At 45.2% G+C, this 23,138-nt stretch overlaps 3 protein-coding genes across 10 annotated transcripts; 2 read left to right on the top strand and 1 right to left on the bottom strand.

Annotated features, from left to right (window-relative positions):
* Positions 1–226: 226 nt before the first annotated feature.
* On the top strand, positions 227–10,854 carry ubtf (upstream binding transcription factor). Of its 7 annotated transcripts, none has more exons than XM_040191699.2 (21): positions 227–1,332; positions 3,690–3,748; positions 4,008–4,180; positions 4,301–4,384; positions 4,471–4,626; positions 4,754–4,818; positions 4,907–5,033; positions 5,119–5,229; positions 5,329–5,462; positions 5,546–5,687; positions 5,793–5,834; positions 5,929–6,036; positions 6,288–6,443; positions 6,542–6,682; positions 7,110–7,220; positions 7,305–7,393; positions 7,491–7,680; positions 7,762–7,809; positions 7,913–7,966; positions 8,061–8,186; positions 8,269–10,854. In XM_040191699.2, exons 2-21 carry the CDS (start codon positions 3,712–3,714, stop codon positions 8,407–8,409), a joined length of 2,235 nt encoding a protein of 744 aa, XP_040047633.1. In that variant the 5' UTR covers positions 227–1,332; positions 3,690–3,711; the 3' UTR covers positions 8,410–10,854. The 7 variants fall into 7 exon arrangements, with proteins under 7 accessions (XP_040047633.1, XP_077939752.1, XP_040047632.1 ...); XM_078083626.1 differs by having other exon boundaries at positions 278–1,332; positions 8,272–10,854; XM_040191698.2 differs by having other exon boundaries at positions 278–2,016.
* An 820-nt stretch (positions 10,855–11,674) lies between these two features.
* Positions 11,675–19,414, top strand: atxn7l3a (ataxin 7 like 3a). Of its 2 annotated transcripts, XM_040190446.2 has the most exons (14): positions 11,675–12,009; positions 13,171–13,213; positions 13,310–13,409; positions 13,666–13,798; positions 13,885–14,056; positions 14,152–14,249; positions 14,371–14,393; positions 14,500–14,545; positions 15,077–15,114; positions 15,210–15,278; positions 15,390–15,433; positions 15,860–15,931; positions 16,887–17,023; positions 17,103–19,414. In XM_040190446.2, exons 3-14 carry the CDS (start codon positions 13,359–13,361, stop codon positions 17,306–17,308), a joined length of 1,089 nt encoding a protein of 362 aa, XP_040046380.2. In that variant the 5' UTR covers positions 11,675–12,009; positions 13,171–13,213; positions 13,310–13,358; the 3' UTR covers positions 17,309–19,414. The 2 variants fall into 2 exon arrangements, with proteins under 2 accessions (XP_040046380.2, XP_040046381.2); XM_040190447.2 differs by lacking the exon at positions 15,860–15,931 and having other exon boundaries at positions 11,759–12,009.
* A 45-nt stretch (positions 19,415–19,459) lies between these two features.
* tmub2 (transmembrane and ubiquitin-like domain containing 2) lies at positions 19,460–23,049 on the bottom strand. The gene is made up of 3 exons (XM_040190449.2): positions 22,888–23,049; positions 20,883–21,511; positions 19,460–20,479 (listed from the first exon to the last, which is right to left on the bottom strand). The coding sequence occupies exons 2-3, from the start codon at positions 21,494–21,496 to the stop codon at positions 20,104–20,106; spliced, it is 990 nt and encodes a 329-aa protein (XP_040046383.2). The 5' UTR covers positions 21,497–21,511; positions 22,888–23,049; the 3' UTR covers positions 19,460–20,103.
* Between the last annotated feature and the right edge of the window lie 89 nt (positions 23,050–23,138).

Below are 23,138 nucleotides of genomic sequence, written 5' to 3'. Positions count from 1 at the left end.
CCTGCCACTCAGCTACATGCTGCATTCAAGTTTGTCAAGTAAACTCCAACTTCTTGATACTTCTACTTGAAGAACCCCATTGACATGGCTGCAAAGATTTGTATCCTGAAATAAGAAATTATTCCTAATGACAAGTTCAGTTTTTCTAATTGTATTTTATTTGAATTAGATTAAGTCAAGGTACAATTAAAAGAAATTAAGTGATTATTGAATCAGAAAATCCATTCAAAGTTCCCAATACAACATAAAAAAAGTTTAAACAATACATAAATATGTAAAAAAAAATAATACATCATGATTCGGTTTGAGCAGTTTCTATTTATCACTACAAAATTTCATAAAACAATCTTGACCTGTCAAGACAAGCACATTGTCATTGACTGTAGCTTTTATCTTGAAATACAAACGTAATTGAGAAACAACATTAACATTGGCGACTTTGGAAAAAGGAAGCTCACGGTTCAATAAACAATGAAAAAACAACAAACTGTGGTGTAAAATTACTTCCAACACAATATACATTTGTTTTTTTGTTTTATTCGCTAAAAGTATGCCACTATCACTTATTCTCTTGAAATGCTGCTAATAATTCCGATAGCAAGGGAACGCAGCACAGCACAACGCCGAGCGCCCGAGAGTCATTTGTTTTGCCTGAATCGGACGGACTGGATTGGACAGACGAGGGTTCCGCCCACAAACACACAAGGTGGAGTTGAAAGGAAACAACACGCGGCGCCTAAATGCAGCTGTCAAACAGCCGTAGCTCAGGATTCCCATTTAAATGTTGAAAATTACACGAATTGTGGCTACTTTGAAGACATTGGGGATGGTTATATTTGAAGTGGAAAATGTGACGTTCAAAAGTTGAAATATTATGAAAAATATATAAATATGTATTTTTATGTTATTCAAATTAAGTCATCCGTGTATGGGACGATGAGCTAGGTAGCACTAAATAAAACAACGAGTGGCATCCGAATGCCGGATTTCATAAAAACTTTCGTAATAAAAAAAAAAGGAAAAAGTGCGCAAACTTGGGCTGAAGATCAGACGTGGGTCGGTCTAACGTGCAGGAGTGAAAAACAAATGGCCCTCGGTTCGGTTAAGAAACAGCGGCGCGAGGCTGGGAGGAAAAAATGGATGTCTCCGCGTAGCGAAATGGTTGGATGGAGAGAGAGGAGCTACTGCGCGTTGAGTGGAGGGAGACGGCGAGTGAGATGGAGGCGGGGGGGAAGGACCATCTCTGCGGGGACTGGAGCCCGGGACCGACGGCGCAGTGCTGGCTATCGTTCAACCCTCCCCTTCTTCCTCCACAACGACGCCGAGAGACTGGTAAGCCCGACAAACCCCCTCCCCCGCCGCTCGGCTTCATCCGCCGCGTGAGCGAACGAACGATCAAACAAACAAACACAATTCCGCGTCTTGACCCGCCAAATATACCCTTTAATGTGTTATTTTATTTACTTAAAAAAAAAGCGCCCCGGTCGGTAGCTTCTTTGTAGTAGCGAACCAAAACGACCGCCGCGGTGTGGTGTAGACGAAGGCAGCCATAGCCGGATTTCTTGTCCTCTACACCGGGAAAGAAACCGCGTAAACGACCCGGAGGTAACGTTAAATGTGGTATTTCCTCAAAATGCACTCTACGCGATAGTCTCGCACCGGTTCCCTCGACTATTTTGAGCTGTAAACCGGGGCGTTCGCGTGGGAGAATTAGCGGTGCTTTCCGCGCCGAGACCTCCATGCGGCAGTTGGCGGAACAGCCAGCCGCCTCTCTCGGTTAGCCATCAGGGATGTCGGTTTAATATCTCACCGTGCAGAGACTCGCCCTCTCTCTCCCCCTCTCTCTCTCGCGCGCCGAGTAGCCCAGAACCGCCGCGGAACGAGCTCGGAGAACCCGCCTTCTTGTTCTCGCTTTTTTGGATCGAGGCGAGGGGGGGACCCGCACTGCCCCGGCAACTAGCGCTAAGCTCCGTGTTTTTTTCCTGTGTTTGCAGTGCGCCATTGGACCTTGTCACGGTAGGTTTCCTCGTAGAGGCATGGCGGATCTGGAGCGTTTCGTCGCGCCACTGAAGCCACTCCGCCTCGGCTGTTAGCTATTAGCTCCGAGGGGAGCACGTTAACAAAGTGGGGTCACGTTGTTGTTTAGAATTTTTCTAGACGAAACCGGTACGCGACCGTTTAAAAAAAGGGGGCTCTTTCGCCAACGTTTGACCGTTAAAAATATTTTCCATGTCCTTCTTTCTTTCTGCGCCTCCGTGGGTCCTTTCGACCCACCAACGTAACGTCTGGCTCGGGCAGTTTCTTTGAGAAATGTTTTCTACGAAACTAATATTTTAACGATTTGCGAGTCCAAATTATAACCGTACACTGTATATTGAATATATTGTATCGTAAAGCCCCACATGCCCTCGGGAAACCTTTTTCAAATTCTATTTTTTTTAAAGTATGGCTCTTAATGTTACATTTAAGATTAATTTAGCCCACCAAGTTGCCCTTGGTGGTAATGGCTCATTTCCCAAATGTGATTTTTCATCCAATTTTTCAAAAATGGATTAAATTCTCAAAAACCTGCTAATAAAAACGGCTGCGGGTGTATGTTAACGCAGTTCTTTAGCCTGGGGGGGAGAAATCGGTGGTTTTTGTGCGGCTAGGTGGCACCGCGGTGAGCGGTGGCCATCAAGGACACGATGAACAACGAGCAGCCGCCATCATGGGATCACAGCTCGGCTACGCCTCGCTGAAGAATGCGCTTCGTTTGTTCCATAACCTCGATTAAAAAGCCCGAACGAATCGTTCTGTGAAAACTCTCGAAACCCCATTTTATTATTAATTCCGAGCGAACAGTGTATATATTCCCCCCGCTCGAGTCTCGAGGAAAACATTTGACTAACAAGGGGGGGGTTTGCACCGCGGAGCTCGATCCGCGTCCATCGGTCACGAGGCGCTTCTTCCGAGTGGCGCACTTTGGCTCGCATCGCTTCCCGAGCCACCATTGACCCCCTTTTTTCCTCGGGAGACGACGACGACTCGGGGAAAAAACAAGATTTTCTCCCCCCCACTCTCGTCCCGCGGTCAGCTGGTCGCCTACAGCTGCCCGTCCGCTCCACGTTCCGTTCGCTTCCTCCTTCCGTGGATCCTCCCTCCCTCGAAAAGACCTCCTGCTCCCGACGGCGAGAAGCCTCCATTACCGAGCCGGGGCTGAGAAAATGGTCGCTTCCCGTTCGGGTTCGCGGTACTTTGGCTTCGTGGGCTAAAAAAAGAGATGCGTTTGAAAAAAATGCGCTGGAAACGTCCCTCTGCGGAGAGTCCCGCTGCCAGTTGCGCCAGCCGAAGCCCTTCCGCGGTGTTATTTGAGATTTCGACGCCGTCACGAGCGATCGCCCGTGTCTCGCCATGCAGCGTGCACGCTGAAGGGGCGGTGTGATGCACATAAAGCATTATGTCGAGGCCGATTCTAATTCCACCACTCACAGTTGTACGCTTCATCGCTGCGACGCGCATTTATTGTGTACACGCGCCCATCCCGTGTTATCAACGCGTTCGTGGTTCGGAAACAACCCATTGTGGCCGTAGAAGTTGCGACATGCACAAATATGCGTTTATTTTTAGAGACTTTCGCAATATTTGTTTGTCTGTTTTTGATTTAATGTGTTTGATAACTTTTAATTTCGTCTCACTCGTTTTTATAGATACAACACAAAAAACGCAAACATGAATGGAGAAATGGAGGCGATCCCGCAAGACAAAGGTGGAATTTCGAAAATTCTTTACACCTCCACAATGACAACACACATGCTATTATAACAACTTTATGTTAAGCCTACATTTCAATAATGTATTTTGTAGGTCATTTTAGCAATTACAGGGATCACAACTGTTAAACCACACCTGGCTGCATGATTACAGAATATTACATTCATTAAAGTCACTGCATGAATAGGATTGGATAGCCTTCATTTGACACGATTTCATATCCTCATTTTTGTGCCCTTTTTCGTTTATCACAGATTGGGCACAGGAGGACCTCTTGAAGCTGCTTGAGGCCATGAAGATGGCCCTCCCTCAGAAGGACAAGAGTAAATACAAAACATCAGAGTCTCACCTCGACTGGGAGAAGGTGGCCTTCAATTCCTTCACAGCAGACATGTGTAAGCAGAAGTGGCAGGAGGTGTCTAAAGAGGTGAGTTTGTTGTGGTTTGCGTTTGGGGGGGTTAAACAGAACAGTCTGTTGAGTCGGTTACACTCCGAATGCTCTGTCTCAAATTCTAATACTTGATTTTCTCTTTTGCCTTCGCCTCAGATTCGTAAATTCCGGACTCTGACTGAACTGATATTTGATGCCCAAGACTACATCAAGCACCCTTACAAGGGCAAAAAGTTAAATGTGAGTTGAACATCCTCAGTTAACAAACAATACGCACGTATGAAGGTCACTCTTTAATTTTCCCATTAAATATGTTTCCCCTACAGACACACCCCGATTTCCCCAAGAAGCCCTTGACTCCGTACTTCAGATTCTTTATGGAAAAGAGGGCCAAATACGCAAAGTTACACCCAGAGATGAGCAACTTAGACCTAACTAAAATCCTCTCCAAGAAGTACAGGGAGCTGCCCGACAAAAAGAAGGTCAGTTTAAAGGCACCTTCTGTGCTGCTAAAATATATATATACGATATATTCATTTTTTTGGTTTCTAACAGAGACATTGTTTGCTTTTCATTCACTTTTTGTTTTCTTCCTTTTCCTGCATTCAGAAAAAGTATGTTGAAGACTTCTTACGAGACAAAGAAATGTTTGTGCACAGCATGACAAAGTTCAGGTAAGATGACGTGTTGGAATTCAGTATAGTTCTTATCGGCCTGCATCATATTCAAAGATTATAATTGTTCTTAACTGTTGTGTGATAGAGAACTGCACCCAGACCTGGTGGAGAGTATGGCCAACAAAGGTTCAAACATACCAGAGAAGCCCAAAACACCCCAACAGCTGTGGTTAAACCACGAAAAGAAGGCCGTCCTCAAGACACGCCCAGATGTAAGTTCAGACATTTACAACATGGCGCACAAAAGGCACAATTTCACAATGTGACCAGTGTTAAGGTCCCACCTTTTGGCCCCAGGCGACCTCCAAAGACATTAAGGAAATTCTCGGCAAACAGTGGACGCAGCTGTCTGACAAGAAGAGACTCAAATGGATCGCCAAGTCTCTGGAGCAGCAGAAACTGTACCAGGTAGGACCGCCGACCCGGGTGTTTAACAGGCTGTTATGGCAGCATTTCTGATGGTCCCGCGATGTTTACGGCTTCCGTTTTGTGTTCGTGGTGTTCTAGGGGACTATGCGGGAGTACATCCAGCAGCACCCGGAGTTGAACATGACCCAAGAGGCTTTCGTCAAGTCCACCCTGACGAAGGCCGAGCGGCACCTGAAAGACAAATCGGACGGCCGACCCGACAAACCACCTCCGTGAGTCACAGCGGCAGACACGCGGACGCACCTGCATGGCGACCGGAGCGAGTTCTTTTAACATAAAGTGCTTGTGCTCTCAGGAACGGTTACTCGATGTTCTGTGCGGAGTTGATGTCGAGCATGAAGGATGTTCCCAGCACTCAGCGCATGGTGATGTGCAGCCAGCGGTGGAAGCTGCTGAAACAGTGCGAGAAGGACGCTTACCAGAAGCGCTGTGAACAGGTACCATCAACTGGGATCACTATTCTTTTTTTCTTTCTTTTTTAATGGAAAATATACCTTTTTGTGTTAAATATTTACATGTTTTTTTATTTTAATTTTTTTTAGAGGAAAAAGGATTTTGAAATCGACATGAACAGATTCCTCAGTGTAAGTCTAATTACAGGTTGCTACATCAAACTTGATTGTCAATGTCTTTGTTTGCATGCTATAAGAGTGTTTTCTCTGCTATATGGATCTCTAGAGTTTGACAGAGGAGGAGCAAAACCGGGTTTTGTCGGAGGACAAATTAGGTTTTAAGCGGGGCGGAGCCAACAGCCCAGCCGCCAAAAAGAAGGCCTCTAAAGCAGCGGTAAGACCACTTTCACCGTCTTCATGTTTGGTCAGGCACAAAATCAATTGACAAATATACCTTTTTTTTAGATTTTTGTTCACTGGTTTGATCACAACGATACCAATTCTGCCAAATAAAGTTGACTAGCATGTTACGCTCAAGACACATTCACAAAATGTTAATTGTTAATACTATTAAAAGTCAAATATTCGTATGTATCAGTTCATTTTGTGGTCCGTTCTGATCTTCCCTGTCTGCTCAACCCGTAGGCCAATCCAGAGAAACCTAAAAGGCCAATTTCAGCCATGTTCATCTTCTCTGAGGAAAGACGCCCAAAGCTGCAGCAGGAGCGACCGGACCTTTCCGACAGCGAGCTCACGCGCCTCCTCGCACGCATGTGGAATGAGCTGCCGGACAAGAAGAAGGTAACGTGGTGAAGGAATGCCAGGAGAATTGAGTAAACTAATGCCGACATGCTTCAATTCTCTTCTACCGTTCTACTGATCACGTCTTGGTCATTTAGGAGAAGTTTAAACGCATGGAAGCGATCCTGAAGGCCGAGACGGAGAAGAGGGAGGATCGCAGTCGTCTGCCGGACCCCCCCAAGACCGCGCAGGACATCTGGCAGCAGAGTGTCATCGGAGACTACCTGGCCAGATTTAAGGTATTCACCCTCGACTCTAGAGGGCCAAATGGTAGTTGTGATGTTACAATGGATTAAGTATACAGTACTGACAGCTGAACACATTGATATGGGTAGCTCTCCTTAGATGTGTTGGTGCCTGAACTCCAACAACGCTGTCTTTAGAATATGTAAATATGTATGCGCGTGTGACAAGACCTTTAGAAATGCGTTTTGTTCCAAGAAAAAGATTTGCATCTATGCTGATAAAGGTCCAAACTACCAAGATTCAGCACATTAAAAGTCAACAAATCTATGTATTTCCTCATCTCCATGCAGTCACAACAAGGTCCTGGGTGATGGATGATGAGTGAAGCTGCTATCAGTAATGAATTGTGGCTGTAAAAAGCCTGGAAACCACACAAAATACTCCTCACATGTGCATATCATTTGTCCTGGTGTTTTGTAGAGTGACCGAATAAAGGCGCAAAAAGCAATGGAAGCAACCTGGAGCACCATGGAGAAAAAGGAGAAAATCATGTGGATCAAAAAGGCAGCAGAGGACCAGAAGAGATATGAGGTTAGTATCCTTTCCCCGACGATGTCCCAGAGAGCTCCACCCCACTTGTTGAGCAGTGGCGGCTAACACGCGTGTCCTCAACAGAGAGACCTGTGTGAGATGCGCTCGCCCGCTATCGTCTTCCCCTCCGGGAAGAAGATGAAGTTTGAGGGAGAACCCAAGAAGCCGCCGTCGTAAGTCTGCGCCACGTGTCCGCGCCGCCTGTTGCCTGGTGCGCGTTCTCTCGGAAACTCAGCGTTGTGGTTGTCCGCTTTGCTTTCGACCGTCTAGAAACGGATACCAGAAGTTTTCCCAGGAGATGCTGTCCAACGGGGAGCTGAACCACCACCCAATGAAAGCGCGCATGACCGAGATCGGCAGCCGCTGGCAGAGGCTGACGCAGAAGGAGAAGGACCGCTACAAGAAGATCGCCGAGGAGAAGCAGAGGCAGTACAAAGGCCAACTGGAGCAGTGGCTCGCTGTAAGTAGTGGTTGATTGACGGCGGGGGGATTTGTCAAGAGGTGTTTAGATGAACTAACGTGTGCTGTCCTTCCTCCGCAGAGTTTGACTTCGCAAGAGAGAAACGCTTACAAAGAATATAATTCACAAGTAAGTCAGTTGTTTCGGGGGTTCGGGAATAGCCGTGTGGCTTTGGTGTTAAGTTTGTCTTCTGTGTGACGTCGGTGTGTCTGACACCGTCTTGGCGTTTCAGAAACGGAGAACTACAGCGAAACCCGGAGGCCCCGCGGCAAAGGCCAAGAAATCTGTAAGCGCCGTCTCGCTCTCTCTCGTCTCCCAATTCCGCTCCAGTGATGTCATGTGGTGATGATGTCAGCTTACCTGAAAACCTCTTTCCTCAGGACACGGAGGAGGAGGACGACGACGAAGAGGAGGAGGAGGAGGAGCGGGAGAAGGCTTCCTCTGACGCAGACTCCTCCAGCGACGATGATGATGATGATGATGACGACGACGATGATGGTGACAACGTGAGTTGCGTCTTTGTTAAAACGAGGTGCCAGTGGCAAGAAGTGGGTGTCGACACTGCTAAACAAATGTATGTATTTTTAGAAGGAGGCGGAGGACGACGACGACGATGACGACGACGATGATGACGATGATGACGACGAAGCAGAGGACAAGGAGAACAAGTCCGAGGACAGCAGCAGCGACTCGAACTCCCAGGGGTCATCGGACTCCGACTCGGACTGAACCGGCCCGACGCCGGCGTGAGACGAACTGAGCAGCGCTGAGCCAAGAGTCGAGGGGAGCCTGTCCCTGTGCCAACCCCTGCTCCGCCCCCATCCCCCTCCCACCACCACCACCAGGGGGAGCCTCCGCAGCGCCTCTTCCACTTCACACTTTACGTCGGTGATCTCACTCACGGAGGGGGACGCCGCCCCTCACGTCCAGAGTCCGCTTCCTTCCCTCCCCCGGTGCGATGGGTCTGCTCACCGCACAGGCCGCTGACGTTATGCCAAAAAACCCACATCCCACTGGTTTGGTGATGTCATGAACATTTCTGCTGCTGGTTTCAATCTTGACTTCCAGGTTCAATCCTTTACGGTTCGGGTTTTTAATGTTGAGGGGTTATCACCTGTCAGTGTTTTTTTTTTATTTTATTCTTCTGGTAATTAGTTGAAGACGAGTGGCGCGAGATTTGTGAACAGGCTTCATGGAGCCAAAGAACATAGTGGATCTTATTAGGACCGAGGGAGGGGGGGGTGCAGGATACAGAAAAATTGCACTCTTTAGAATGTTTCCTTTTTTTTTGAGCGTTGTCACATTGTTCTGTCATCTAAATTTCTGATGTAGATTTTATTATTTGGTTCTTAACGAGGTGGTATTTTTTCAGGAAAAAAAAATCAAGCCATTATGAATGTTTTTTTTTTTTTCTTTGTTGCTGGAAAACTTCTGAACTTGTTACTTACCCTTGTTCTCATTTAAAAGGTAACGGTGCCTATATAAAGTATTCACCCCCTCTTGGACTTTTTCATGTTTTATTGTTTTACCACATTGAGCTAAAGTGGACAGTTTGTTCTTTGCACTGCAGAGTTTAGGAAAGCTTTCAGAGTGTAGCCAACGTCAGTTGGAGAGGGACGAGCTAACGGACCCAGCAGAACAAGTCAATCTCTACAGAGATCTCAATGAAGTGCAAGTTTTAAGATAGCCCACTCCGTTACATAATGATTCACCCCTGAAATGTACAGCAAATGCCTCTTTGGCTGCAGTCGCGATCACGGCTGTGTGGATTTGTATTTTAACCTCTTTCTGAGGAATCGGCCCTATTGGGGTTAAGAGGGACCTCGCGTGTCATTTTTTATGAATTGGTCTTACCATCTTCTGTAGGCTGTTAAAACCCTCGGAAATGTTTTGTGTTTGGAAAACTTCTAGAAGTCAATACAGTTTTCAAACGATTATTTTAGGTTTACATCCGGACTTGGATTAAAGTTAGAAACACCTGACGGCTTAAGATGTGTGTCGGAAACAAAAAAACGTTTAATACTTTTTATAGGCGCTGTAGGAGCCAGTAGCATGTCCGCCATCGAGAAGTGTCATTAGTCCATTGGTGTGAATGGCAGAAAGAGACGGGATTTATTGAAGGGATCTCACTTGTTTTCCACTCGCAGATCTTAAAGAATACGTCGCACAGCTGGTGCATTTTTCTTCTCTGAACCGTTGCTCTGTTTTGTTTACAGCTTATTTTGAATTGTCATTAGGTTTTGTTTTAATTGTGACCAGTTGTGTTCTGATCCGTCTGGAATGATCTTTGTGGATCCTAAACTGAATGATTTCCATCAGTTTAATTATTTTGTCATGGTATTTACTGTATTCCATTTGGGTTTTTAGTCCGATGCTTAGTCCCAAAAACGTGTGCACTTAAATGTAAATCTGTCCCTCCTGTGAGTTTGTGTGCCGGCATGCACAGAGCTGTGTATAGACGAGGGTGTGAGTGTTTTGTTTCTTTGCTTTAACGTGTGCTGTTATCATTCTGTTGCATACCCTGACGTAACTGCAGTGTGCCTGCGTGGGGACGTCATACCAACACATGAATGTAGATATTGTTAAATCTTTACTTTTTATCTTCTTTTTCTCCCCCCCCCCCCAAAGGTCTTTTAGTAAGTTTTCTGCTCGGCGCTCAGCTTTCGCAGCTGTCATTTTGGGGGCACAGCCGGTAATAACCTGTGATTGATGGACGGAGTTTGGAACAGCGTTGGCTTTATACATATTTTAGGGGTAGAATACGAAAAGTGATGCTGATATTGATAGGTGTGAGTTTGTAAAGGGATTTGGGGAGCCGAGTTGCCAGATGAATCGGGGGTTGAAAACTTGTAATTTTTCTTGTAAATACTGTTTTGTTTATTTTTTGTATCGAGTGCTATCATTTTGTTAGTGCAGTTCATTTGGCAAACCTTCATCTGTGACTTCTGAGGCCAGTGAGTTTTTCCCCTCACAGGAGAGGTTTTTGATTTAATTCACTTGTTTTTAGTTGTTTCTTCACTCCCTTCCGTAGGTTTATAGAGATATCTGATTGCAAAGCTATACAAGTTTGTACTGCTGATCATTTGACAATTTGGTGTTTTCTATAGCTGAGGGTGTTATTATGTCCTTGTAGTTCAAGTCTTTGGGAAAATAAAATAAAAAAGATCTTTAACAGTTAGACTTCTGTGCTCCGTTGGAACCTTGTACCAGCAGGCAGGACGTCTGTCCGTGTTGTCCATGTGGTTCTCAATCAAGGCAATTAATACTACTACATCATAAAAATGGTTTGCTATAGAGGTGAAACTCATTTGTCAAGCAAAGAGGTCTTAAATTCACCCGTTCCATATTTTAGTGTTTTGCTGTTTTTTGTTTGATATTTATTGTTGGAATGGCTTTAGTTGGACAAAACAAGTCAGTTTCTTCTAGTTTCTAAAATAAATGTTAGGATTAGTACATTACATGTAATCGAGATGAGACAATAATGCAGCCTTATTGTGCCGCTGCATAACGCGTGAGTGGACGTGCATATACTTGTGGTGCACATTGTTTTTGCAGATGACGTCATTCAACTATTCAGGCGAAACTAAATGATCACAGATAATGAACGACAATCCCGTTCATCTATTAACGTCTAAAGTCAAAAGTGCGCGTTTCTAAACTGTCACTGACGCCGGTAGCTCCTTTATGTAGCTTCAAAATAAAATATGCCTTGAATATGTCACACATGTCCTAGCAACCACACCTTTTGTTGTGCTGGATTTTCTTGGCTGAATATGAATGGCTATAGAAATAATTTATATTAAACAGCTGTTAATGATCCGCCGTGAAAGTGGTGACGGCTGGATTTCATTTTCAGATTAGGATTTTAAATGACATTTAAGATGAATTAATTACATGCTATAGTTACGTTAAAAATCCATGTGAAGCAGTTAAAATGAGCTGTGATGTTGAATGCTTCTTAAGCCTAGTTTATGCTTCTGCGTTTTCAGAGAGACGCAAAGACACGCAGACGCAAGAGCCCTTTGCGTGCCTTTTGACGCTCTAGTAATGACAGGCTTTTATTGTTAAGGCTCAAACCGGAAGTCGGCCGTGTTGTTGCGCAGAGTGCCGCTTCACCGTCGGCCTCCTCGGTGTCCAGCGGGCGTGCAGCAATAATTTAACCTGCGACAACAAATAATATAAACAGTGGACTTTTGAATCTGCCCTTGGCGATATTAAAGATGCATGTAGCGGACGCTTCTTATTAATCTATTTCTCACACGTGCTCACGGAGATGTTGCGCACCGCGGAAAAACTGCCTGTTTCAGGCTGAGTTTTCGGTATGACAAGGTAAGAGGAAACATTTTTTTCTTCTTCTTCTCTTTGTGAAATGAGATAACATCTCCAACGCTACATTGTATCCGAGTCAAGTGGCGCGGCTGGTTAGCGGGTGCTAACACTTAAAAGTAACGCTTTTAGTTGACGTTATAAACGGCGTTTTCGTTCAACTGCCCCGCGTGTAACGTCACCTGGTCTTTATTCCACTACGAGCGTTACTAACGTTAGCGACGCGACGCTTCGTGGGAGTCACGCGTCTCGGCTCGAGGCGACAACCCGCCGCGTCGAGACGCGCCCGCGGGGTTCAGCGTTCAGCGTCAACGACCATTTGCGTTGCATCGGTTGACGTGTGACGTTAACTGGCGGCTCCCGTGTGAATCCCGTTGAACGTTAACGGGGGATATTGTCGCTGTGCGGGTTCGCGCTGCTTCATTTGATGCGGTGTCTGTTTACCTGACATGTTTCTTACAAAGAATAAAACCAATAGTTTAACGCTCAACGTATTATATACTGTATAATGTGCTGTGTGACGTAGAATAGTGTAGTATAGAATATCACTGCATACTATGTTATATTTTGTATTCTGTCTGTTCTGTGTTATGCTTTATTTATATGTTACATTCTATGTCGCACTCTTTATTTCACTTAATGACAAGCCGCGACGCAAATCGAGGAACATTCTCAACTTCTCAAATATATTTAATGAAAATATGGTGCCGTTTGAACCTGAGATAGTATGGAGGCAGTATACGTATGCCAACACAAAAACAAGCTTAATGAAAAAACAAAACAGCAAGCTGTTAATTCTAAATTGTATTTTCCCAGGCAAAGGCCCATTAAAACACGACCCGCCAGTTGAGAATCACTGCACTAGATAACTTCGAGTATAATTCTCTATTAGTACAGACAAAGCCTAAGTGTCATTGCTTAACATATTAAAACCAGTATTGGTTTCATGTAAACATGTACATGTATTATACGCTGTTGCTATCAACTTTCCTTGCAACTTTACTACTCTAATGTAACTTAAATGCTGTTGTATAGTTTATTTCTCCCCTTCTGTCATGTGTACTTATTTCTGGCCTCGTGCTACAATGTACATGTTAAAAAAGTTGTATCTTTATCTAATTATTTAATTTATATGTATACATGTTTTCTTTCTCTTTTCAACAGAATGAAGAACAATTTGCAACAAGTATCGACATCTCTTTCAACAGTAAGTTATTTCATATCACTGTGATTGATGATGAGAATTGTGTTGTTTTTTTTAACCGTCTCCTCATGCTGATCGTCTCATGATTGTAATCCTCAGGTCAGCAACTCATTACCTTGCTGTCAAGATTTCCCATACAGATTTTCAAATGAAAATGGAGGATATGCCCCTGTCAGGCCCAGACAACACCAGGCTGGAGGTGTGTGCGTGTGTTTGTGTGTAAAAGTAATTTCCCCCCTTGATTTGGAAATATTGAATCAATAAATAAATAATTAACACACATTTTGAGTGTGACAAATATGCAAAGTAAGAAACCAGGAGGGGGACAAATACTTTCTCACGGCACAAACATCATTTGTAAATAAATGTTACTTTGAACTTTCACCCATAGACAGATTTCATGTCTTTCATCTGTCCTTTCGGTTTGAATGTGTCTTTAAATGATCCCGTCACAGGCCTTGGTCCATGACATCTACTCTGAGCTGGTGGAAGATGCCTGTTTGGGCCTGTGTTTCGAGGTTCACCGTGCCGTGAAACAGGGCTGTTTCTTCTTGGATGAAACGGACCAAGAGAGCATGAAAGAGTTCGGTCAGTGCCGTGTCTTCCGGTTCCCTACCGGCCCAATTTTCGCCTTATTTTCTTCTGACAGCAGGTCCCTTTTGTTACTCTTCCAGAAATTGTGGATCAGCCGGGCGTTGACATATTTGGCCAGGTGTACAATCAGTGGAAGAACAAAGAGTGCGAGTGCCCGAACTGCAAGAGACTGATCGCAGCCTCTCGCTTTGCCCCACACTTGGAGAAGTGTCTGGGCATGGGCCGCAACAGCAGTCGCATCGCCAACCGCAGGTCAGTCGGCCGAGGTCATTCGGGACGGGTAGTTGAGTTGACACAAAATGCGAGATGATCAGATTGTTTGAATGTGGTTTTGGATCTTTTAACAGGCTAGCCAGCAACAATAACATGAGCAAATCAGAGAGCGATCAGGAGGACAATGATGACCTCAATGATAACGACTGGTCGTACGGGGCGGAAAAAAAGGGTGAGCTTTTTCTAAAATAAAAGAAGAAATGTCTAACTTGAATGTGCACTGGGAGAAAGATTAAGCACTACCTCATGTTCCTTTTTACATAATATACAAACTTATTATTTCCATGTTGCAGCCAAGAAAAGGAAGTCCGATAAGGTATTTTTGCATCCGTTTCCTCTTGCCGACGGTTTTCGAGTACTATGAACATTTTATTCTGCATGATCATGAGGTCAAACTAACGTGAATGGTTTTCTTTGTGCAGAATCAAAATTCCCCGAGAAGATCCAAGTCTCTAAAACATAAAAATGGTGAGTATATCTGTTTTTTAGCGTCTGATGGATTGTGGAAGTGTTGGTCGATCCCCCTTTTGGTCCATTCACCCTTGCAGTTCGGGACTGTTTCCTCAGTCACAGGAAGTAGAATATGGACAAGTTCTACCTTTCTACATTTAATGATTCAGCATGAAAATTTCTGCACAAAGAAATGTTTGCTGAATTCACAAATTCTGAAAGTTTTAGAAGAATGGATTTGAATGCGAGTCATGGTGCACAGCGCTGTACCGTTTTATAACAAATTGTTTGATTATGAGGTGGAACAATGTGTTAAACAATTGGTCTAATTATTGGTTGCCATTGTTAAAATGAAAATTGTTGTTGAGTAAAAGCAATAGTTGGATTTCAACCTAAGAAAGAATATTTGTTGTATGTTGTATATGTATATTTCATAGCTCAAGCTATTATTCTGTTCACAATGGAGGAGTGAACATTATGCGATTAATGTCTCGCCTTGAAGGCCAATGTTGACGTGGATCAGCAGTTACTTCTCTATTTTGTGTCCAGGTGAGCTCGGGAGCAGCGTCGGTTCGGAGCCTTACAAGGTGACCGGTCTTCTGCCCCAAAGCCTTTTTCTTCTCTAGTGTCTGTTGTTGCAGAGTTTTGATCGTTTTATCTTTTGTCTGTCTTTTCTTTTCAGTACAATTACAATCCCGGCATCAGTTATGAGACTTTAGGCCCCGATGAGGTCAGATCCCTTTTAACGACGGTGCGTAGCCTGAAGGAATATCTTCTACATTTCCTCCTGTTTCTACCGCTGTTTTATTTTTTTTTGATGAAACAGATGTGGATCATTGAAGTTGTGTTTTATCTTCTACAGCAATGCGGGGTGATCTCTGAGCACACAAAGAAGATGTGTACCAGGTAATTACTGTGCAGTCCACTGGCTCATAGACAAACTAGTGTTGACAAATGTCCAATCTGGGAAGACGGTTAACTGCGGCCCAACGTTATTTAATCCAACCACCTTTCTTTCGTCTGATCATGAGAATTACTATTTACGTTGGGACCCACTCAGGGGTACACAGGTGGCAACATCTTCCTGGAGCAGTTGCTCCATTTCCCCCCCCCTCCCCAATAAGATCAAACTCCAATGACAGACGACAAGATGTTTAATTAAAAAGACCACAGAGGAGCCTGTCAGTGACCAACCTCTACAAACAACCCTTCAACACCCCTCTGCTGCTCCGCCCCGTCTGATTGGTCACTGGACGTGTCCCCTCCCACCTCCCTGCCGGCAGGGTGAAGCGCTGTGTCGGCCGTGTATAATGCCACCTTGTGTACCACCAGGTCTCAGCGATGCCCCCAGCATACGGACGAGCAGAGGAGGGCCGTCAGGGTGTTCCTCCTGGGGCCGTCCGCGTGAGTGTGTAATTACGTTTGAATGAGTGTTTATGGCGCAGCTGCCAAGCTGGTACAGTGTGAGGGGATTTTTTTTGGACGCAGGTGCTCGAGATGCGGGCAGAACGACGCCGCCGGTCGGGGGGGGGGGGGTTGTGAGCGCTCGGTACGATGGCGCCTCGTCTGCAGCCAGCGGCCTTCTAGCGTTAAGACGCCACCAGGGTTTTAATTAGAGGTGTCTGCCTGCATCGACCACTGTGTGATCGGATGAGTCCAGCACTCCCTTGGCTGACTTCCTGTTTAGACACAGGCATTGTGTCTAAAGGCATTGTAAAAACCTTCTTGCCCGGGGCGGGCAATCGGCTCCATTTCAACAGATGAGACATTTCCTAGTATTGTGCTGTGTGCTGACATGCTACGTAGCGACACAACAAGGCTTTGCTGACCGGGTTGTGAGTGAGCTGTCCGTAACAAACCCGCAGGAAAAGCCGCTCTGACGCTTTAGGCATCCGAAATATTTACAGAGTAATTGGACTGGGACAGACACAGAGGTGCACACTCCCTCAATGAACGGAAGATGACAAGAGGCGAAACCAGATAATAATCTCAATAGCTGGATTAAAAGAAAACGCATGAACCGATGTGCTGAAAGTGACAAATCTCCTCTGGATTGTTCTCTTCGTAAGGAGAGCACAGAAAGCCAAAAAGAGCAATGTAACCAAATGCTTCTTAGGATTTTCCCATATTTTGAAGATTTATTTTTATTTCTTTGGTTCAATATAAAGGGTTTCTATATCACCATTCAAAATTGGACGAGATAAGAAATTCAAGTAGGTGAAGAGCTTTTGTAGGTGAAGAGCTTTTGTTAATAACTGACCGTCCAATAAAAAAATAACTGGCTGCTGTCATTGACACTAAAGCTCTAAAGATATTCCATCTAACCAGTCAGTACCCGTGTCTGGTTCTGGTGAAACAGGCCGTCCCTCCCCGATGGAGACCCTGTGGGGGAGAGCAACATCTTTGACATTCCAGATGGACAGACCCTGATGGGCCGCCTGCAATGGGAGGACTCCCCTGATATCTCACCCACTGACTCCGCCTCGTCCAAAGCCAGTAAGGAAGTGACATCACAATGCAAGTGCCTTTTGATAAAAACGTGCACAGTTGAGGGTTTTTTTTGTACCTATCACAGGCACCAACCATTCCGATTCCAGGAGGCCCAAGAAAAAGAAGACACCCTCTCTTGGTTTGAACAGTGGAGGAGGAGGAGGAGGAGGAGGAGGGAGTCTGTCGGGAGGCAGCAGCAGCTCTCAGAGTAATATCAGCTTACCAACCAAAAAAAAGAGGCCCAAGCTGTCCGCGCCTTCCATCACCAGCATCTACGATGACTTAAACTAGCAGCGTGAGGAGCTCCCGCCTCCTCCGCTCAGACCAAAATAGTCTGGATGTGATGCAGCTCGATTCAGTAGTTCTAGTTCATTCAGCCTCGTCAAGTGAGAACATCTATGGGACACTCGTGTAGTGGGAACACGGCCTTTTAACGTGGCTTTGTGGGAAAATCCCACGGTGAAGCGGGCGTAACCGCACCAAGTTTGTGGACTAACGGAAGGCCTCCAACTGCGGATCAGATGGTCTTTGCGCCGCCTCTGAAGTCCCAAGTATATATGACTTCATATTGTCCAGGCGGGTATTTAAATTCATGCTGGGTTAATGTGCACACATGAGCTTTCCATGTATATGTGTAGTAGTTGAACAGGTGGAGTTTCAGTTTGTCTCTGAGGTGTTTGAAGCAGCTTCCAAAGAAGAAGGCGCCTTTCTGGCAACGGCCAGAGTCAAAATGTCGTCCACTTCTCTGAGGTTTTGTACAGAATCCCCCATAACATATAAATTCCTGATGACTACTTATTTAAAGTTGCTGGCCTATGTGTGTGTGTGTGTGTGTGTTCATGGCACTATGCATCCTAGAATGTGATACTAGTGAAAGCGTGTGTGCCATCCAACATTTTTTTCACTTTTTTTTTGTCTATTTTAGGTGTGTGTGTGTTTAATAGGCAGGTTTTGATGTTTGACGAGCCAGTAGGCTTTGGGCACATGTACAGTGTGTGTGTGTGTGTGTGTGAGTGTGTGTGTGACGACGCGTGAGATGGAAACGTAATTATGGATCCAACATTACTTTCTGTCCTCGGTACCAAACTTGTCTTGTGTATTTTGACTTTCTTTCTGCTTGTAGATCACACGTTGCTCATTAGTGCTTGAGCTGTGCTCGTGAAGGATGCGCCTGTGAGCGTATGTATTGTCTTCGTTAAGGTTGTGAGATATATTTACATGCTTTAGAGGTCAGACGCACTATTTTGCTGATCCTGTACTTGTTGATTTTTCCTCTTTTTAAACTCAAATACTTTACAGTTTCAGTTGTTATTGTCAAGTACGCAGGTGATGTTTTGTGTTTTAAGAAATCAGGACGAAATAAATGTAAAACTTGTGGACTGTATGAAAAAGGCAGGGCGGGTATAGCTGCCGGTGTACTCCATCAGAAAAGCTGGTTTAACAATCAAATCGCCGTGGATCATCATCATCACCTTATTTTTATTTTTTATTTTTTTTAGGTGTAACAGTTTCTGCTAATTCATTTGAAAGTCTGACAACCCGTCATTGGTGATTGGTCAGCTGTGCAGAGGCGAGAAAGGACCCGACCTTCCGTCCCTCAATCACTTTCAGCTTTTGTAACTTTTAATGTACCAACGTGTCCCTCTGGAGCAAAACCTGGTCCAAGGGTTGGTTTTCTTCTGAAATTGTAGATAATCTGAAATTTCCCTAATTATATTTAATTCTCTCCTCGTGGGATTTATTTACATAAATACATTTATGCAATCTTTCATTGGGTAATACATCTCTGTAACACGTATTATACACGTATTACGCTTTTTTACCCATTTGGTGGCTGAAAACAGAGTTGTTTCAATGTTTAATTTCTATGTATTTAGAGACGGGTGTCTTGTTATTCTAACTTAAGGGGAGGGTTCAACTGAAATCTGAATAATGGCTGTAAAATCATATAAAATGGCTTTAATATAAAGATTCAAACTCCCACCCAGATCATTTTTGTACCGTCCCCTTCAGTCAAGTTGTGAACAAATGAGTGGGACCTCGATTGGATTCCAGTACTGAACTTTGACCTCTGTTTCCGTGACGGTCGGTCGTGACTCTGACTGCCCTTTTTAATCTTTTCCAGTAAAGTCTTGTGATGTGCACTAATGATACATGAACTGTAATTGAGAAACTCTGGTAGGTGTCATTTAGATTCTCGAGCCACTCTTCGTCGATGAAGCTGACCGCTGATGTTCTCTTGTGGCTCTTTGTGTATTTGTGTGCAGTACGAGTGCAATAACCAAGAAAGCAATGTTGTGAGTTTCCGATATTTGTTTATGCACCAACTTGTGCGTGTGTGACCTTTCTCCACTGCCATGCATACTGGTGTTTGTATATAAATAAACACAAACTCTAGCCACAGGCTCACTTCTTCAGGCCACAAGCAGACACTGGAAGCGGTTTGGTTTGAAATGCTTTAATTTGAGACATCACTGAAGCCAGAGCAGTCCAGCATCATCAGGAGGGGGTTCCCCTTCCAAATCTTTAAGTGCCAGATGCAGGTTCATCTGATTCATTTTATTTACAGAAAATACACAATGTATTTACAATATATTCTCAAACTGTCTATTTTCATGTCTAGTGATTATTTAAATTAGCCTATTTCTACAAAGCAACAGTTTTTGAAACGAGGCCTCTGTACAGTCCACATTCGCTGACACAGAGCTTGAGTCATTCACATACACTAAATAATGGTACTTTAAACACACCTCACAACAGTGAGGGGTTCCAAAATATTTGAGATTCTGGCATCTATAAAATTAATTATAGTTTTGGCCTAAAAAAAAACAAACAAAGCCGAACACATCATGAATCTTTTGCGACGATAAAAGAGCAGCCGAGTGTTTGAACGCAGTGTTTACCGGTAGGAGACAAAGTGTAGTTTGATACCAGCTAAACGTTTACTTACTTGAGATTATTACCAACTCAACATAAACTGTACAATCCATCATCTTGTTGGTGCATCCAGTCGGCCCAGAGAACCTGTTCCAGTCAGTCCGTCTGTCTCTCCAGGCGGCACGAATCTTTTTTTTTTTTTTTCTCTCTCAGCGGCTGTGCATCCCGAATATCAGGAAGCTGAAGAACACAGTGACCCCCACCAGCGAGATGGTCGCCGGGGCGGTGAAGAACTGCCGGTAGTTGATGCGGAAGTACCACACCACGGCCAGAATCACCACGAACACGGGCACCACCAGGCTGCTGGTGCTGATGGCCACGCCGGCCGCCCTCAACCCCCCCGAGACCCCGGCGCCGGGCTGAGCCCCTTCCTCTGGCGTGGTCTCGTGCAGGGCCTGGGAGACGTGGCAGTGGATCACGCTGTTCTGCGTGATGTTCAGGGAGACGAGCGTCTTCTTGGGATCCTGCAGCAACTGGCCTTGGTAGATGAGTTTGATCTGATGCTCCCGGCCTGAGAAGTATTTACTGGAGAACCAGAGGGGCGACAAAGAGAGACAGTCGGTAGGGTGCATATTAAAAGGGGTGGCGTGGCACTTTGGGGGGTTTATTAGTTAGATGAGTGCATCAAGGCATGTCTGCATGTTAGCTTAGGTTAGCATAGCATAAAGAATTGAAGCAAGGGGGCAACTAGCCCCTCCAAAAGTGACAAAAATGTAGGCAGATGTTGGCAGACGAGTTAACACGTGTTCTCTTGTGTCATTTTTACGAATAATTGTGGAGAGGATATGTGCTTGATTATTTCTCGGACCTCAAAGACGCGAATGTGGTGACTTATGTTTTCATCAAACGGTCTGCCAAAAGATAAGAGGCCTGCACCCACAAGTGTCAAGCTATTCCTTCTTCGGGTGGATGTTCGGGGGCGTTTTACCTTTTCAGTACTCCCACTGTGTCCTGTGGCTCTACGACCGCTACCTCCTCCGTGTCGTTTAAATACTTCAGACGGACGGAGATGGAGCGGTCGGTGGCGGGCGAGATGATGCTGGACAACACAGGGATACGCTTCAGAATCTTTTTATCTTCCACCCCCAGCTCCTCCTCATCCTCCTCCTCTTCTTCATCCTCGTCCTCATCCTCCTCGTCATCTGAAGTGTGCAATCTTCCAACCTGTGGCGGTTTGCTCTGTATGTCCAGCAGGAGATCAGTCCTAACACCCTCGGTTGCCTCCCCGGGCGCCTCCCCCTCTCCCCTCTCGGGCCCCGGCTCGCCGTCGTCCGGCTTGTTCTCCTGAGGAGGCGGGGGAGCCTGCTGTTCCGGGCTGTCGGCGCCGGGCGAGCCGGCGCTGTAGCCGTCGTGGCCTCCGAGTCCGATCAGGGAGGCGTGAGCGCCCACGGTGAGGATGGTGCCCAGTATGTGGTCCCCGCGGTCGGCCACGTGGGTCGAGAGCCAAGCGAAGACGAGAGCCAGGACCAGGAGCAGCACACCGCCGGCCGCCGTCGCCTCCTCCGCCATCCCGTCCAGCATGGTCAGTGCACACACTGCCATCCCGCTGCTCCAAACCTGAAGGAGAGGGGCGACACGGGTTTGTCTTTATAGCCCTCAACCACAGATTGGCCTCGAAGAGGTTTAAAATGTAAGCAAAACGAGGCAGGACATTGAAAGTTATTCCAATCGAATTCAACTCATAAGATAGCAACATATCAACTATTCATTTTATTGGAATAAATGGGTTTGGGGTATTATTACCCCTCTATACATTAGTTATTTTCCTAATGTAATGTATTACTTTAAACAATGAAAACACCCAGTAGCACCGCAGTGTTACCATAGTTGTATTTGACCATTGTGGCCAATGTTATTGTTGAGTGTTTTTATTAACAGTCAGTTGAATTTAATGCATCTTGATATTATAAGAAGGCTACAACTAATTATGGTTTCATTTGCGTCTACAAACTACAAGACAAAGGTCCACAATTACCTATTTTATTCAACCAACAAGATAGTTTACCAAAATATAAATGAAGAAAACTACTATTTAGGAATCAGGATCAGGAAACATTTATTTAATGATTAGTAATTGATACTATTGTAATAGTTATATATATTATATATATATATATATATATAATGCATCTTTATAACCGTGTGTGTGTGTGTGTGTGTGTGTGTGTGTGTGTGTGTGTATAACGTTGTATATAAGCGGATGTAAAGATATTAAATCCCACCGATCACCTGGAATAATGACAGCAGAACACGTTAGTTCCTGTTTCTGTCTTTGAAAGGAAAATGCAAGTAACTGATTGCTAAATGTATCACAAAACACCTTCCGACATCACATCGCTGAATCGAGTCCCTGCGCAGACAGACAAAGCTTCTTTAACCAAGACGCCCGTCACTCTGGCTCCTTGACATAAAGGCACCAAAGTGAAACCACTGCTTCGTAACTCACTAGTTAACTTACACGTTACACGTCTGGAGCTCCCGGCTGGCGGCTGTCTACCCGTCTAACGAGGCACCGCCGTGTGTCAAAGTGCTCGAGTACTTTATCTGAGGCGGAGTTACTCGCAGCGTAACGTTGGACCCGAGACTTCGGGGCTGCTCAACAGCTGTTTGTCGCGGCTCTGGAGAAATGTCCAAACACAGCCAGCTGTTAAGAGGACGTGCCGGCGGGGACTTCTTAAGACACGTCGGTCTCACAATTCACTTAGTGTCTCCTCCTCAGCCCGTGCCGCTGACTTGCTGTGCTGTACTTGAAGTTGCTAGTTTGCGAGCTAAGTTAGCTCCCCGGCTAGCATGCCATGCTAGCTCATAAAAACGACCTTCGGCTGTTTTGCGACTCCCGTCGAGCGGTTTTGTTTTTTGTCGCGATGGTTTTAGAGGTGGATACGGATGTCGTGTAAACGTATTTGTTGCATCGATATCAAACGGATCCTTACCTGCCAGCTAAATAAATCAGAGCATGTTTGAAGACGAGGATCAATGCTAGCGAGCAGCTACTGCCGAAAAAAACCCACACATAATAAACACAGAGAGCCGACGAGACGGCGTGACGTCATGGACGGGCAACAGGGAGCGCTTGTTTTGGAGACGGTTCACGCCTGTTGCTGCTCTCCGTCATACAACAGCTGTGCAGATAATAGAATACTAGTGTTTATCGACTGTGGAATATTTATCCACTAGGTTTGGA

This window comes from Gasterosteus aculeatus, chromosome 11, assembly GCF_964276395.1.
Source record: "Gasterosteus aculeatus chromosome 11, fGasAcu3.hap1.1, whole genome shotgun sequence".
NCBI lineage: Eukaryota > Metazoa > Chordata > Actinopteri > Perciformes > Gasterosteidae > Gasterosteus > Gasterosteus aculeatus.
This window is presented reverse-complemented; position numbering and strand designations above follow the sequence as displayed.

What these genes read in the sequence shown, in the direction of transcription:
- ubtf (XM_040191696.2), top strand. Translation starts at nt 3,207, where the DNA reads ATGGTCGCTTCCCGTTCGGGTTCGCG. An exon ending in GCTTCCCGTTCGGGTTCGCG is followed by an intron (nt 3,233 to 3,689) that starts GTACTTTGGCTT and finishes TCGTTTTTATAG; the next exon opens with ATACAACACAAAAAACGCAA. An exon ending in CACAGCATGACAAAGTTCAG is followed by an intron (nt 4,819 to 4,906) that starts GTAAGATGACGT and finishes GTTGTGTGATAG; the next exon opens with AGAACTGCACCCAGACCTGG.
- atxn7l3a (XM_040190446.2), top strand. Translation starts at nt 13,359, where the DNA reads ATGAAAATGGAGGATATGCCCCTGTCAGGCCCAGACAACACCAGGCTG. An exon ending in CAGACAACACCAGGCTGGAG is followed by an intron (nt 13,410 to 13,665) that starts GTGTGTGCGTGT and finishes ATCCCGTCACAG; the next exon opens with GCCTTGGTCCATGACATCTA. An exon ending in CTCCGCCTCGTCCAAAGCCA is followed by an intron (nt 17,024 to 17,102) that starts GTAAGGAAGTGA and finishes TACCTATCACAG; the next exon opens with GCACCAACCATTCCGATTCC.
- tmub2 (XM_040190449.2), bottom strand. Translation starts at nt 21,496, where the DNA reads ATGGCAGTGTGTGCACTGACCATGCTGGACGGGATGGCGGAGGAGGCG. An exon ending in ACAGTGGGAGTACTGAAAAG is followed by an intron (nt 20,480 to 20,882) that starts GTAAAACGCCCC and finishes CTGGTTCTCCAG; the next exon opens with TAAATACTTCTCAGGCCGGG.